The 16,308-nt window shown below is 41.6% G+C and overlaps 1 protein-coding gene across 1 annotated transcript in view; it reads left to right on the top strand.

Annotated features, from left to right (window-relative positions):
• The window catches only part of knrl (knirps-like), a 28,707-nt gene that overhangs the window by 8,514 nt on the left and 3,885 nt on the right, over positions 1–16,308 (top strand). The window contains exon 3 of the mRNA XM_089259363.1: positions 14,345–14,422. Coding sequence (XP_089115489.1) covers positions 14,345–14,422 — 78 coding nt within the window. The remainder of the gene's footprint in view (positions 1–14,344; positions 14,423–16,308) is intronic.

Genomic DNA, 16,308 nt, shown 5'->3' with positions numbered 1-16,308 from the left:
AGTCGAGTCGAGTCGACAGACAACTTCATTTATTTGCAGATACATTTCAGGCGCCCCCAAAATGCAGCCTCTCATCCTGGGGCAGGCATCATTTGGCGATTTTGTTTGTGCCTTTTGGCAAACAGCAACTCTCTTTGATTTGGTGGGCCGTGCTGGTCGTGTTGCAGCGTGTGTGTAATCAGTTACATGGCGAATGCGGCTGGCGATTTGCTTTCATGATTTATGCGCGAAATTAGCGAGCTGAAAGTCGTTGCTGCAACACACAAATGTTGCACAAATGACTCAGGCAACGAACTTGAACGAACTTAAGAACAATTACACCAGTTTTCAAAACAGCGCACTTCCTCTGCGCCGTCTCCCTCTCTCTGCTGTGGAGATGCTGGCAGCAGCTAAAGAAGCAAACATGCATCAGAGAAGTCATTATATCCGCCCGCCGCAACAACTCGCTAACCTTGACAAAATCCTACACAGCTGAATGCATTAGTAGTTCACAAAAACAACAACAACTACTACTAAACCAAAAGTCAAATGAAAAGCAAAAACAACAACTACAACAACAACAACAACTGGCAGGCAAAGCAAAGTACCGACAAAGTACCGAAAACAAAACGCTATTAAACTTCTATTATTTAAGTACCACATTGTGCACTGATACTGAAAACGAAAACGAAAACGAAACGAAACGAGACGAGACGAGATGAGACGAAACGGAACGAGGCGAGCCAACAGATACAACAAAAGCAACAAAACAAAAAAAAAAAAACCGAAGAAGACCAAACGCCGACCCGGTCAGCAAAACGATAATGAGGCAGCATTGTGCTGACTGCTCCACGCCCGCCTCCTGCTGCCCTCCCTGCCACCACTCAGCGCCTGCCGCCCTCCAATACTTGAATCTCGACTCGACTGTAGCTAACAGAGCATAAATCCCAAAGCCAAAGTACTTTGCAAATTATGCAATATTATGTAATTATACAGACAATCAGCTGCGTTGCCCCGCCTCACCTCGCCTCGCCTCTCCACGCTCCTAGAGCGCAGCCGCAGCAAAACGCAGCCAACTCTCAAGCTTGACTTTTGCTTTTCTTCTCCTCTTCTTCTTCTTCGTCTCCGTCTCTGCCCGCTTTTTATATGTACTTATGAAAAGCAGCCGCAGCAGCTGAAATGTGAAAATGATTGAGCGCATTATTTTCAAATTAGCGCGTGGCTCGCATAGATAAGAAGAGGTGGGCGGGAGAGTGGTGCCGCGGTGGGAGTGGCAGTGGAGCTTGGCAAGCAGGGGCATGCCATGCTTCGATAGTAAACACCTCTTTATATGCGCCTAGTTGAAAGCAGACGCGTGGCCTTGTCAAGGTGTTTGTGGTGCATACGAATGGGTGGGGCATAGACGAGCATAGGCGGCATGTGGAACGATCGCTGGGGAAGCGCATTTCCCAACCGAAGCGAAATTGTTGTTGTTACCCCCAGCATAATACTAATGCTAATGTTAATGATAATGACACTTTTAATAGTTATTGCCAAAGAATGTGATAAAGCAAGAAATGCGACTAAGAAAAATACTAATGGTAATGGTAATGATAATGACAATGCTAATGAAAATGATAGTGCATATTGTGCAGGTAATCTTAATGATGATAATAAACCTATTGGTATTATCATATTGATAATGCTAATGTCAATGGGAATTTAATGATAATGCTAATGCTAATACTGATGCTGCTGCTAATGCAAATGTTAATCCAAATGTTAGTGCAAGTGCTAATGCTAATGTAAATACTAATACTAATGCGAATACTAATGTAAATGCTGATGCCCTAATATTATGAATCTAATAAAATTATGACAGTTATTATGCAGCTAATGATTTGGCTGATGCAAATGATAATGCTTATTACACTGGTCTCATTGCTATGATAATGCCAATTCTAATATAGTTTTGATAATGCTAGTTCGAATTATTATATTATTAATTATAATATATAATTAATATTATTAGCAATAATAATGCTTAAGATTTTCAATTTATATATAGATATAGCTATAGATTAGACTCAAAATAATGAAAAAAATGTTATAGTCTACTCTACCTTACATATCATTGCTTATTTTAATGGACAATGAATGTACTTTAAATAATTTTAATGGCCGATGCCAATATAAATATCAAATTATTATTCATATGATTTTACTTATAATACTCAAATTAAATTAAATTTTTATTCAACTATCTGCAATTCTTATCATATCAATAGCCCTGCCAATACCATAGCCTATCACTAATATTTTCTGTTAGTAAATTGAGAATTCATTCACCCATTTCCTAGCCCACTTTACGCAATTTAATCTCCCTATATAGCACTTCCATCATTCAGTTAGAGCACTTGAAGTTCGTCTCTTGCTTCGTTCGGCTCAATTTTTAAGTATCGTAATTCTGTTGTTGTTATCTTCGCCCATTGCTTTTGCTTTTGCTTTTGACTCTGCTTTCGATTTCAAGTTCAACACTTGCCACAGACGCCAATGTGTTCCGAGTGGTTGCGCTGCCACTTTATTACGTGGACTGCCAACGGTTGGCGCCTTCTGGAGCAGGAGGGAGGCGAGGGAGGTTTCTTCAAAGAAGCGTAACACAAATGTTATAATTCGAGTCTGTAATCCATAATAATGATAATAATGGTGCAGCGGCAAATGTTAGCCTTAAGGTCAAGGTTGTGCGCCGTTTATTGGAGTCAGCTGAACGATTGTGGTGCGGTTGGTGGTGTTTTGGTAATGAGCTGCCAAATTGTTAGAATTGTGGTTACCAGCTACAACCACAAAGCATTCAATTAATTGGCCAGCCAGCCAGCCAGCTGGCCATGTTTATGGAAAATACTTAAATTGAGAATCCAAATGCGACGACCTCTGCACGACTCGCAAGCGATTTAGCGCAGCAAATTGAATTAAATTTATATAAATTGCATACAGACAACTATTTACGTAGCCGTGTGGCTATCTATCTACAGATATATACACACATCTCGACTTATTTAACTATAGAGCAGCAGCATCAACAGATGTCCGCTTACATTAGAGCTGAGCAATGAGCCGAGCAAATTGTGCCCATTGTTATTTGTAAATCGCATTGAGAGTTTTGCTTTTGTTATGATTACTATTTTTTGCCGTTGCTGTTTTTTATTTATTTATATTAAATTTATTATTATTATTATTTTGTATTTGTCTCGTTTCATTTGTTTTTATTGCTGCACACGTGTAGCCGAGCCCAGGGATGAGCATTGTGTAGCATTGGCTCTGGCCTTCGGGCCGGCTTCTCGAAAATCAACATTAAAGACAAAAGTCTTTGCAAATAATTCCAAACCGCGTTCCATTGATATCATTGGATCATTTGCCAAGATCAGTTCGCCTCTTCCCACGCCCCAGCTCGAGGCGTTCACCTAATCCCATTTTAATTAACATGTGAAAAAATGCCCTGTAATAGAGGGGAAATAATATTTCCCCAATGCTTCTATACGATTTTTTTAATTAATTAAATACTTATATATTGTGAAAATATATATTGATAGATATTTGTTTCAAATATATATACAGAATATTTTGATATATAAATAATACATGGACCACTTGATCAGCTTGAGCTGCTTTAATATTCAATGCTAGACTCTCGCTCTCTCTCTTTCTCTTTCTCTATCCCCCTCTCTCTCTCCCTTTCGCTCTCAGCCTTCCCAGCTTTTATCATATATTGTTTAGCAAATTTTTGGAATCCCATTCGATTCCCATGCCTTGCTCTGCATTGCTTTCTGATTAGCATTTGATTATTTATTTATTTACAATATCAATCAAACTGGAAACTCCACATATTTTTGCATGTTCCCACGCCGCCCGAAACAACAGCGAAAAAAAAGCCAAAGCCAAAAACTCAAATTCAGTTTTAATTAGTCGCATTACGTATACGTAAATCGGTGCGCTGTGTGGCCCCGTTGCAGAGGCCATGGATGGCCTGGCGAAAATACTTAATAACAGCAGCAACAGATGCAGCAGCAGCAGCAACAGTTGCAGCAAATTTACACCAGGACAAGATGGCATGGAGTAGGGGCGAGACAGGGCAGGGCCAGGAGGCAGCTTTCTATGCTGTGCGAGAAATGATTCATGAAGTGAGGCAGAGCCAGAAGCAGAGCCAGAGGCAGAGAGCGAGAGTCGCTGCAAACTGTAACTCCTGCTGGGTTGTTCGATATTGCCGGGTTTTTGCTGCCTTTGCTCTGGCTGTGTATGCATGTGTGTGTGTGTGTAAGTGTGTGTGTGTTGGGGATCTGGCCAACGTTGTCTCGCCGTGGCGCAGACTATTAACTTTGAAAGTTGTTTAAACAGGCGATGCCAGCATCAGCATCCACAGCAGCAGCAGCAGCAGCAGCAGCGGCAGAGGCAGCAACCTCCACCTTCTACTTTTTGCATGGGGCGAGCATCGTTGTTGTTGCTGCTGTTGTTGTCATCTGCTTTGCTTTAGCCTCAGCCTCTACAGCAGTTGCTATTGCTGTTGCTGTTGCAGTCAGTGTCAGCAGCAGCAGCAGCAGCGTCGCCGGCTCGTGGGAATTGGATCATTAGAAGCAGCGAGCGGCAGCAGAAGTTGGTCAACTAGCGTCGTCGCCGTCGCTGTTGACGTAGCTGCTGCCAGCCGTTTTGCATGTGTTTTGTTGGCTGTGTTGCCACCGTTTCTTGTAGTTGTTGTTGTTGTTGTTGCTGTTGCTGCTGCAGCCTTAAAGAGGCGCGATAAGTAAATGTGTCCGCGTCTCTTTTATTTGCACTTGCACAGTGCAGCGAGTGCTTCTCTTCTTCTTCTTTTTTTTTGTCAGTCGTTATTGCTGCTGCTGCCCAGCCTGGGCGACCCCAGCGACGTTGTCGTCGTCGTCGTCGTTGTTGTTGCTGTTGTCGTTGTCGTTGTCTTTGTTTGTTTATTTGTTTTGGCTTTTTGTTGCTGCCCGAGCTTCTTGGTGTCTTTTCGGTGTGTGTTGCATGCGATTTATTTGTTTGTTGTCTCGTTGTTATCTGTGCGAGAGCTTTTTTGTTTTCCTCTTCTGCTTTGCTGCTTTTGGCTTTTGCCCACCTCTCGCCACCTGGGCCACCTGGGCCGCCCATTGCAGTCAGCTACTGTTACCAGCTACTTTTCTGCAACTTTTTTGTTTTTGTTTTTTGTTCTCTCTCTGCAGCCATCGCCTGATTTCGGGAGTCAAAAGTCAATTAAATAAGAGCAGTGCACAAGCTTGTACTTGTTATTGCTGTTGCTGCTGCTGCTGTTGGTTTTCTGTTGTTTTCGAAAAACGAGCAATTTGTGCAACTATGTGCCTTTGCAGGCGCTATGGGAACCATTTCACCAACAACTCGGCTGCTGCTGCTGCATTTGAGAATTTGTTGTGTTGATTTATGAAAAGGTGGCAAGATTGTTGCCCAAGTCTTTTGTTTTCTCTGAGTAATTTATCAGCTTGCACTGAACTGGAATGTCGAGCCGAAGACGCTCAATTCTATATGAAACCGATCAAGTTTGTTGCCCAAGTCATTCGTCACATCAGCCTGAAAAATATTTGTTTTCACTTAGCTTCCACACTTTGGATAGCAAAGCACTTGGCCCAGCTAACGGCTCTGAATCGATCCGAGCCAAATTCAAGTTCTTTGCCAGAGCCCATTCAATGCGAACGCCGCATGAAGCTAGAAAAACTAACTGCAGTAGTCAACAATTAGTTTCCTCGTGTCGCATTTGCGGCAGACACTTCACATCACTCGACTGTCGTTTGTCTTTTGTCGGACCGTCAACTGCAGCACGAACGAAATGAAAAAAAAAAAAAATAAATGGAAATAGAAATAAAACGAAAATCACAACAACAAATTATACAAAATGCGATTGCACACAAATCATGAGAAACGCTCCCAACACAGTTGAGGCCCCCCGCTGCTGCCGCTGCTGCTGCTGCTGCTGCTGCATTTAGCCCCAGCTGTCTGGCTATTCGTCTGACTGTCTATCAGTTTGTCTGGCAAGCGCGTCTCTTGACGTGCCGAGCGTCGAGTTGAATCGAGTCGAGTCGAGTTGAGTTTTAGCCCCTTTTGATTCGCATGTGTCAAGTCATTGGCATCTAGTGCAGCTAAATGCTCATTGAATCAACAGGCAGCAGCTCCACAGCCACAACGATTTTATGCCAATTCATGGCCGGCCATTCAAAGTCACAGCAGCAACAACAACAACTACGAACAGCAGCGGCAGCAGCAGCAACTTTAAATGCAATTTCTAAAGCGTTTACTAATTTGTTGGCCAACTTGTGTTGCCCTTTTCTTTTTTGTTGTTTTTTTTTCTCTTCTCGTTTTCTCGCTGGTCGTTGCGCAGACTTTTCACCTGGGGGCGCCAGCTGACTGCGACTGGCCTGTCAATTGTCGATCCAATATATTTAGTGTAGCTCGCACACGCGCTCAAATGTCAAGCCAAACACTTGTAGCAACAATTGGCACAGGTTTTGCCTGTCTCGTTTTGCCTAAGCTAACATTTAAAATTGTAACAAATGCCACAGAGCTTGGCGAACGTGTGGCTGCCAGCCAACAGCCAAGTGGTTGCACCACACCACCAACAGCAACAGCAACAGCAGCAACAACAGCAGCAACAGCAACAACAACTACAGCAATGCATAAAGTCTAAGGAAAAGCTCGCACATTTTGCACGCATTTGCATAACAAGAAACTGAAGAAGCGACGCAGCAAAACGAATATCAAATACTCTACAGCTATAATATATGATTAGCTTTACAGCTCAGTTCTCTCTCTCTCTCTCTGTCTCACTCTGAACAAATGCTGTCTATAGCCAAAAGTACTTCAGCATAGCAGAGTGCATTCGCTCAAAGACCCACACGTTGTTGCTTCTCGGGCTTGAAAATTGTTTTGCAAATTTGTCTTTGTAAATCATATGAGTGTGTGTGTGTGTGTGTGTGCACTCGTATTCTATTGAAAATTAGACGCTGTCTTTTTCCGTATTCCGTCAATTTTTCAGCATAATTTGAACCGTTTGGCGAATGGTCACAAATTTTAAGCGGAAATTGCACAAGCACTTGACACTTGGCCGTTGCGCTAGTCCCATTCTGGAGAAGGAGGCGAACGGTGCAAGTGCATTTAAATTTCACATGAGCTCATAAAAATAGTTACAAATTAATTATAATGACAAAGATGCTGGCTAAGCTAGTCAGTTGCTGAGAGAGCGAGGTGTGGTGGGGCTGTGGCTGAGCTCTGGGAATGAGCATGGGGGAATGCAGTTGTACAGCAACAACAACAAACAGAGCAACAACAACAACAACACATGAGCACATTATAAATCTAAACATTTCCTGCTTGACAGCTTGAAGAGCTTACAGCGAGCGACCGAGACAGCAACGATGATGCTTCAAGTCACAGCAGCAGCAGCAGCAGCAGCGCCAGCAACAACAGCAGCAACAACAACTGCGATAAATATTAAAAACTTTGCTTTTCATCATCACAGCTCATAATTATAGTGTTTTAGTTTATGTAGTTTAGACAGTGTCTTGACTGCGAGCGGCAGCAATTAGCTAAGTACAAATCAAACGAAAGACTTAAGCGACAAACTTGACAGCAACTACTACAGAATGATGAATGCGCCAGCTCAAGCAGGAAGCAGGATCAGAACTAAATGAGCCCAACTTCTCGACAATAAAAATTGCAAAAAATCGAGAGAGAGAAAGAGATAGAGAGAGAGAGAGAGAGAGAGAGGGAGAAAAATACAAATGATTTGAGATTGGTTTTCATTTGCAATTGAGGAATCGAAGTATAGCAAAAATAATAATTTCTAGTCCCCAGTCGAGTTCGGACTGAGACTCGCCTATGATTGATCACTCCCCGAGGGCCAAGTTGTCTCGTTGCGTTAAGGGCCATGAAAATGTGTAAAAATTGTTCTTTTATTATTTTCGTGTTCTGCAGACAGAGAGCGATGCGCATTTGACAAATTGCTCGACGAGCCGCTGGCCAGGCCAGACCGTGACTAAGCTCGTTCTGGGAGAGGTCGCGTACGAAATGCGAAATGTGCGATGTGCGATGCGTGTGCAGCTGACTAAAGACCTCAAGTAGTTGTATTTGTGTTTGTATTTGTAGCGCGGCAAAAAGAAAGCAAAGCCAGCCAAAGCCATCCCAAGGCACAACACGCCATATAACAATTTTGACAATTTTTTGGGAGGGGAACCATCAAGTTTACATAGACGGCGAGCAACGAACGCATCTCCGTTGATATAAACGAGTTCGCATTACAAACATGACTCATCAGCTCTGTGGAAGATGCCACAGCTGCCCGAGCACAGCTGTTCAAGCCAAGCTGCTCCAACTAGTTTTCTAGCCATGCTATAGTGTGCTTGAACAAATCGCGCAAATCTCTGATTTGGGAAAGTTGAAATCAATGAATATACACTGAGCGAAATTCTACATATGTATGTGGAGCAGCAATAACAATTTTTAATTACTTTGGAAAATTAAGAGAGAATTGGTGGAGTGAAATGAAGTTGTCAGTTTATATCTTATTCCATCTAATCTTCTCTCTCTCTTTCTGTCTCTGTGAACTGTGAAGTATACACTGAGCGAAATATTATACAGAGCAGCATTTATAATTTCAGATATATTGGTAAATTATGAGAGAATATATAGAGTGAAATGAAGGAGTTGCCAATTCGTTCTCTCTCTCTCTCTCTCTCTCTCTCTCTCTCTCTCTCTCTCTCTCTCTCTCTCTCTCTCTTTGTGATCTGTGAACTGTTCACAGTCGCAACAACCTAGTTTTACGCAAATCGTGCATTATAATCTGAGCAAAGTTTTTGCTTTTGTTTTCGCATTAATGCCACAAGGCAGCAGCAGCAACAACAACAGCAGCAACACCAACACGCGGCCGTCTTCAGTGTCGACGAGTCATGAATAAAAAATTATATGAAAAAAAGAAGCAAATATTAAAAAAAAAAAGATATATATAATAATAATAAACAAAAAATGAAGAAAAAAAGATAGACAAAAACTAGAACAATTTGTTTTGAGCATTTTGCGCACAATGAACAAAGCGAGGCAATTGCTTTGTGCATGATTTCATTTTAATTAAATTTTGTTTACTTGTTTTTTGTTGTTGTTTTTGTGTTTGCTCTTGCGCTTTTTTATAATTGCATGCAAACAATGCGAGACGAGCACATGGCTGACTTTTATGGGGCCTCGCCCCCTACCTCCAAAGACCAGAGACCCAGCCCCCCCTCGCAGTGCGCCCCCGCAGCCCACGGCAAAGTCTTGTGGATGTGCAAAATTTTGTTTTGGTTTGCGATTCTTTTTTTTTTTGCTTTTGCTTTGCTTTGCTTTTGCCTTTGCCTTTGCCATGCAGCGCATTTGGTATTGCGAGCAGCATTTGTGGCAGCAGTTGTTGTACATGCTGCCAAGGTCAAGTTGGGCAATTATCATAATTTTTCAGCTTTTTGAGTTGCGCTTATTTGGCCAAAAGCGAAGCTGGCGAAGCCTTGTTAATGGCACTTAGCTCAGCTCAGCTCGGGTAGCTGCGTTGAAACTGGAGTAAACGTGCCTTTAATTTAAGTTTAGTTCATTTGCCGTTGTTGTTGCTTTACTTCATATATTTTTTAAGTGAATTACTTTTAATAATTTCATATGATAATGAGCTTGAATTTTGTATGATTATTATTATAATTTTTTTGTAAATATTTTTTGATATATGTATCTACACATTGCATCATCGCTGCCCGTGATATATTAAAAAATTCTACTTGCTATTTTTGTTTGACTTAAGGTTAACAAGAAACAAGCAACAACAGCAACAACAACAACGGCAGAAGGCAGCTATAATTAATCACATACAAAATCAACAAGATCCACAAATTTATACAACACATATGTGTGTACGGATATTAGTTCGTTCTCTCCGCTTCTCAGATGACGAAGGGGGAAATTCGTGTATGAACTAATCCAATCAGCTGCAATGAGAATACCCTATAATATAGAGAAATATTATCGCTAGACTCTTCATATAACATACGTGAATCAGTCCACCCATTCCCATTTACAGGGTAGCTCTTTGCTGTTCACACTCTTGTTTTCATTTTCAATTTTGGCTCTAAGCGCTTCAGAGTATTCGGTACTTTTTTTTAGACAAAACTGCGCTCAAAATATACCAACTAATTAAAATAAATTGGCTGCAGCTGAACTCATCAATATGCCAATTGGACGAGCAGGAGTGGAGGGGCTGGAGAGATGGGGCAAAGGAGGAGGCGCGTGTTGATCAGATCAGGTGTTTGACAAATTGCGATGCTGCCGCTTTGTTCTACACACGGACCGAACAAACAGCATCATGCGTCGCTCGTACATTGTTTTCACGTATTTGTTGCATAATTTATAACACTTTCACTTAATAGCCACACTAATTGTGGCTGGAACATGTTGTTAGCAGCGATCAGAGATTGGCTTTTGTTAGAGCTTGTTGTTGTTGCTGTGGTTGCTGTTGTGGGCATTATGCAATGGGCCGAGTTAATAAATTTGTATACGAAAACCTGTACCCAAATTAGTGGGTCGCTTGACCAAATGGTCTGCTTATAATGAAGTCATTCGATAAATATGAACATGAAACATGATATGATGATGATGATGCTCAAACGGTGGCGTTAAATGTGCTTTTTAAGACTCTTGATTATTCACAAATATATAGAATTAAATGGGGTGACAGATATTATAGGCGGACATTTAAAAATCGTTTCGTCTACTCTCTTGTTTCTGTTTGGACTTCCTTAAAAGTTAATTAGTTAATTATTAGCTCGCTTACTATGAAGCATTTCGTTAGGTCCCAAAGCGAACTGCTGCAAAGCTGACCTTTGGCATATTGTCTGACAATATCTCTCCTTATCTCCTGCTATATCTCTCTCAGTCAATACTGTTTCTGCATGGCTATATAAGAATATATCTATTTTAATATATTTATACACTGTCTCCATCAGCGTTCCTCTGCTTCATCTAAGTATTTATACAAATGCTTCTTGCTTCTTGCTAGCTTGATTCTGTCTCTCTATCTCAATATCTCTCGATCCCTCTATATCACTCTCTCTCTCTCTCTCTGTTTTCAGCTTTGCCTCCCGCTCTTTCTCTATATATATTACTATCTTTCTTTCTCGCCTTCTCTCTATCTCTTAATCATTCTTTCCTTCTCTCTCTCTCCCTCACCCTCACTCTCTTTTGCCCACTCTCATTTCTTTTTTTCTTATCATTTCTCTTCTTCTGTCTCCTTTTTTTTTCTCTCTCACTCTATCTCTCTCTCTCTGTCTATCTCTTAATGTCATTCCCTCTCTTCCTCTCTCTATTTATCTGTCCGTATCTCTCTCTCTCTCTCTCTCTCTCTCTTACTCTCTCTCTCTCTTCCCTTATCTTAGCCCTAATCTGCCACCTGTTTAGCTTAGTAAACATGAATCAACTCTCGTTTAATGAGGCTAAAATGGAAATTGGGTTTTTTTTCCTTTAAATGAGCTCGCAAATCATTTGCTGGCACTTTAAATGAATTCAAACACAGCTCCAAACAAGTTCAACAGCAGCAGCTGAGTGAATCTGGTAACCTGTACCAAGACTACACTCAAATTATCGTATGTGCTAAAACATATAGTATATACTGTAAATATATATGCATATATGTATATAGGAATATATTTTTCATTTAACCTAACGAGCTGCTGCTAAAAGCTAGAACTAAGCAATATTCTGTTTGCCCTCTCTCAACAACTCCCCCTGTCTCTGTCTCTGTCTCAGTCTTTCTCCATCTATCTCCCTCCCTCTCGCTGGCTTAGCTGGTGTCACTTGTCTGTTGTAAAATAAATGTTTATCGCTTTTTAATATTGCACATTGTCTGCATAAATTTCACGGCAGGCGCAGACGCACGGACAGACAGACGGACAGATCGCAGCCTCAGCAACTTTGTTATTATTCTCGCTATATTTTTTCACATTTTCTTCCTCTTTTTTTTTTTTGCTTTTTTGTGTGATTTAAAATCAAACTAAATCTGCTGCCAATCCGCTGGCTGTTGAAACTTGAAACTCATAATTTTTAATTTATTTTATGTGATTTTTATTTGTCGATTAATCCAAGCAACAACAAGAGCCGCAGCCGAGCCGACGACGCTTTATGAAACCTAAACGTACAAAATTTATTTCCTACCCGGTCGGAACAAATGGCTGGCCCGGACGGCCGGCCGGCCGGCCAGAGCTGCGGCGGCTGGGGAGCCAAACTCAACACATAACACGAAATCAGATTAGCATGTTTTACAGGCCGAACAAGCCAAGGAACTGAGCGAACTAAGCCAATTGGTGTGGTGCATTCTTTCCGATATCTGCCCCATTCCCCACTCGGCCCGCTCCGACCCCACTTGCCCCCTCAGACTGGCCTGGCCAAGTTCGTAGGTTGGGATGCTGGCCAAAAGTGAATGTGTTGAGTGCTTTCTCTACTTTGTAATGTGCCAATTGTTTGGACAGATGGGAAAAATTATTGCCGCGAATTGACAGTGGGGCAATTGGTGCTATAAAACATAAATCCCCAAGCCAAAATGTGAACTGCACTCAACGTCGAATCGACTGCGCATGTGCAGGCACCTGCTGCAGCCACCTGAAACAATTTCGCTTTAATGAGAGCCACTAAAGATACTAGATCTGGCGATCCTTGAGCTGCAATTGTTATTGTGCTCATAATTGTATTATTTATGGCAAATTGCTCTGAATAAATTTTGCATTGGTGAATGGCTCGAAATGAAGACCGGAATGGAAGCTACTTGGCAGCCATGTGATATAGTAGTTGGAGTTAGCTGAGATCCTTAACTTATGTATGTGATATATATTATATAGAGATAGATATCTTTGATATACTGATTAGACTTTGTTAAGATCCTTTTCTTTTAATTTTTTATATTTTATATAAAGATTTATTGCGAATATATATGATGTATTAGCTAGACTTTGCTAAGATCCTTCTCCTGTATATTTATTATTTAAGAAAAATATAATATATTAATTAGACTTTGTTAGGATTTTTCTTATTTGATAGAAAAATAACTTTGATCAAAGTATTTATGATATATTAGTTTGATTTATTTCAAATTTCCTTTCTAATATATTTCATATTTTATATTTTGAAAGAAGAAGTACTATATTAGTTCTTATATTATCATACAGGGTGGTAAATTCCCTCTTATACTCTCATAGACTCCTAGAATATAGTAATTCTCTTTGGCTGCAGCTGTCATGACCTATCTTCGGGCATATAAGCATGAGCCTATTTGCCTGTCACATAAGCCCATAGTCAACCATATAGAGCATATCTGTTTGCCTGATGACCTTCTCCCACTCCACACAGACTTCCTTTTCCGAGTCTCCCACGATTCTTGCCCCAGCCTTGCGTGTGTGCGTGTCAACAGAGTTTTGCTCCAGTTAAAGCTACAAGTGCAGCGAGCCAAAAACAAAACCGCCAAGCCCCAAAACCAAATAAAGCTGGCAACGTAACAACAACAACAATAGCAACAACAATAGCAACAACAGCAGTAACAACAATGATGGCAATTTGTTGATAAACATTTCGCTCGCAATAAATAAACAAATATACGAGTGGTGTACCTTGGCAACAAGTTGCTAAGGTCTATGGCGCGAGACAGTTCAAAGGAAACAAGAGGCGCGATTGGTAACAGCAAAACAGGCAACAGCAACAGCCGCACTCGCAGTCGCACTCGCAGTCAACATGGCCAACAGCCAACTGGCCATATAAATGCAAATGCTCTACACGCTGCTTGTTTGCTCGCCCAGCTACGACGATGTTGGCTGTGTGCTCTGGGGCAATTTTTCATTTGATTTCATCTTCATATTTTATTATGCCCCAGCAAGCGGCAGCATCCAGCGCTTTGTGCCACAACATCGTCCATTTCCATTTCCAATTGCCGTACGGCTGGTTTTTCCTTAGCTTTTCTTCTTCTTCTGCTTCTCCTTCTACTTCGCCTTGATACCAATTTTGCGATATGACAAACTATGTTTGCATTTTAATTTTTAATGCGTGTGAATTTCGCTGGCGGCGCACTTGCTTTTGGTTCTCTCTCTCTCTCTCTCTCTCGCTCTCCTTGTCCCCCCCCTCTCTCTTTCTACTGGCGAGATGCTCGTGTCATGATTTGCTGTTGCTTTTAATTGAAATTTTATGAATTTATTGCTTTCGTTTGTTCCTTTGCTTTTTTGCCTTGCACGCAAGTGCGACAGAGAGAGACAACACTAGTCTAGGAGCAGATTTAGAACACGCCAGCCAATGTCTTATAAATGTTATTGTCTGCTCCGTTTCTTTTCAGATGAATCAGACGTGCAAGGTCTGTGGCGAGCCGGCAGCTGGATTTCATTTTGGGGCATTCACATGCGAGGGATGTAAGGTGAGTAAAGGCTTAATTTATAATTAGATGTTATGTTTAATGTTATCGATAAGTGTTATGTAATATTTATGAATTAAACTAAATGACAGCAATGTTATCTTTATTCAGATTGATATATGATTACTGCATTCTCTGTTTATGCTATCAAACTAGATTTTTGTTATCGATATAATTGAATACATATATTATTGTTATCGAGTAATTTCATATTTCATAATGAATTGCTCTCGATTTTCGATAGCTGACAATAGTTTCCCTAGTAATTTGTACAAATCGATACCATTATGTTATCGATAGACCCAATCATGCCAATTATGGATTAGTTAGTGAAAGATGCCACAGAGACCCACTGAATAGCATTAAAATGCGAATAATTTTCCATGAACTTAATAATAGTAATCGACACTCGGCGCCTCCCTGCCAATATGAATAATAGTTATCGATCGCTATTGGCATTCCATAATAAATCGCTGGCCGCATCGTGACAAAGCCGTAGAGTAAATGGTGCCATACCAAAACTGGAATGTTGAGTTCATTACGAGCAATATTAACCGAGTACCACCAGCAACAGCAACAGCAACAACAATGAGATAAACGACAACAAAGAACGCCTCAGGCTAAGGTCAAAGTTAAACAAAAAGAGCGCTCCACAAAATGCATAATTGATTTAAACACGAGTACTTGAAATGCCTTAGGAATACGCTGCACTCGTAGCAGGAGACGGGCGAGGGCGGGGGCGGTGTCGGATCGAGGTTCTCTCTCGTTTTGTTTGGCTGGGAGTACGAAAAGGAGAAAAAAAGGTCAACTAACGTACAATTTGTGGGTCAGCATTATTTGATTTGTGCGCCATGGCGTGGGCCGGCTAATTTGACGCCCACCCCAAATCAAAAGGCCCCAAAACGAAACGAAGCGCGTCGCTTCAATGATGATGCAGCACTAGGCCAACAGCCATGAGCCGCCGATGATTGAGAATCGCAAAGAGCTTGGGCACTGAGACAGACAGAAAACAAACAAAAGTGAATCCGCTTTGGCGCACAAAATTGCCTGTAAATAGCCGACGCGGTAAGTTCGTCCGGCTCTGCCGCTGCTGCTGCTGCTGCTCTTTCAAACGAAACTGAAACTGAAAACGCAGAGCCGAAAGAAGCGCACAGAAAACAGAAAATAAATAAACATAGCCATACGAAGATCCCCCCCGTCCGTCCGTCCGCTCGCAACTCTCATTTCCATTTCCGACCCAGTAATCTTGATGCCCAATTAACCTTAAAAGTGGATTTTCGCATTGTTTCTGTTTCGATTTGCGCGTCTGCACGGCAACAACATCAACTGCAACTGCAACTGCGACTTCGACTCGAGCTCCACCTACGACAACCACTGACTGAATACTGACAGAGCTGACTGTCTGTCTCGTCTCTCTCGTCCGTCTGGCTTTTGTCCGTACGCCAACTTGATTGCGACGCTGCGCTGTGATTTACGTTCAACATTGCAACTTGGCATAAGTGTTGCACAGCCTATAACCTTTGCAACATGCTGCTTGCCACAGCAACAGCAACAACAACAACAACAACAACAGCAACGGCAACATGTTGTAGTCTTTTTCGTGCCGCATTGAATTAAATTGTTTGTTTGCTTTGTTGCAATTGATTGTGGCCCAGCCAACGGTTAATGTTGCACTCGTAGGTGTAGGTGGCTGCGGCTCTGGCTCTGACTCTGGCCTGTGGATCATGTTCATGTTGCATGTCGATTCGCTGCGCTTTTTACTCAGGCTTTTTTTGGCAGTGCACAACAACAACAACAACAATAAGCAGCAGCAGCAGCAGCCGCTGATGAATCATCACAAAAATTTAATGAGATATTACTGCTGAATGACATCACGGCTTAAGGGCGAT

This window comes from Drosophila navojoa, chromosome 4 (genome assembly GCF_054131105.1).
Source record: "Drosophila navojoa isolate 15081-1374.11 chromosome 4, UAZ_NAV_1.0, whole genome shotgun sequence".
NCBI lineage: Eukaryota > Metazoa > Arthropoda > Insecta > Diptera > Drosophilidae > Drosophila > Drosophila navojoa.
The sequence above is the reverse complement of the archived record's forward strand: the minus strand, read 5'-3'. Positions and strand labels throughout refer to the sequence as shown.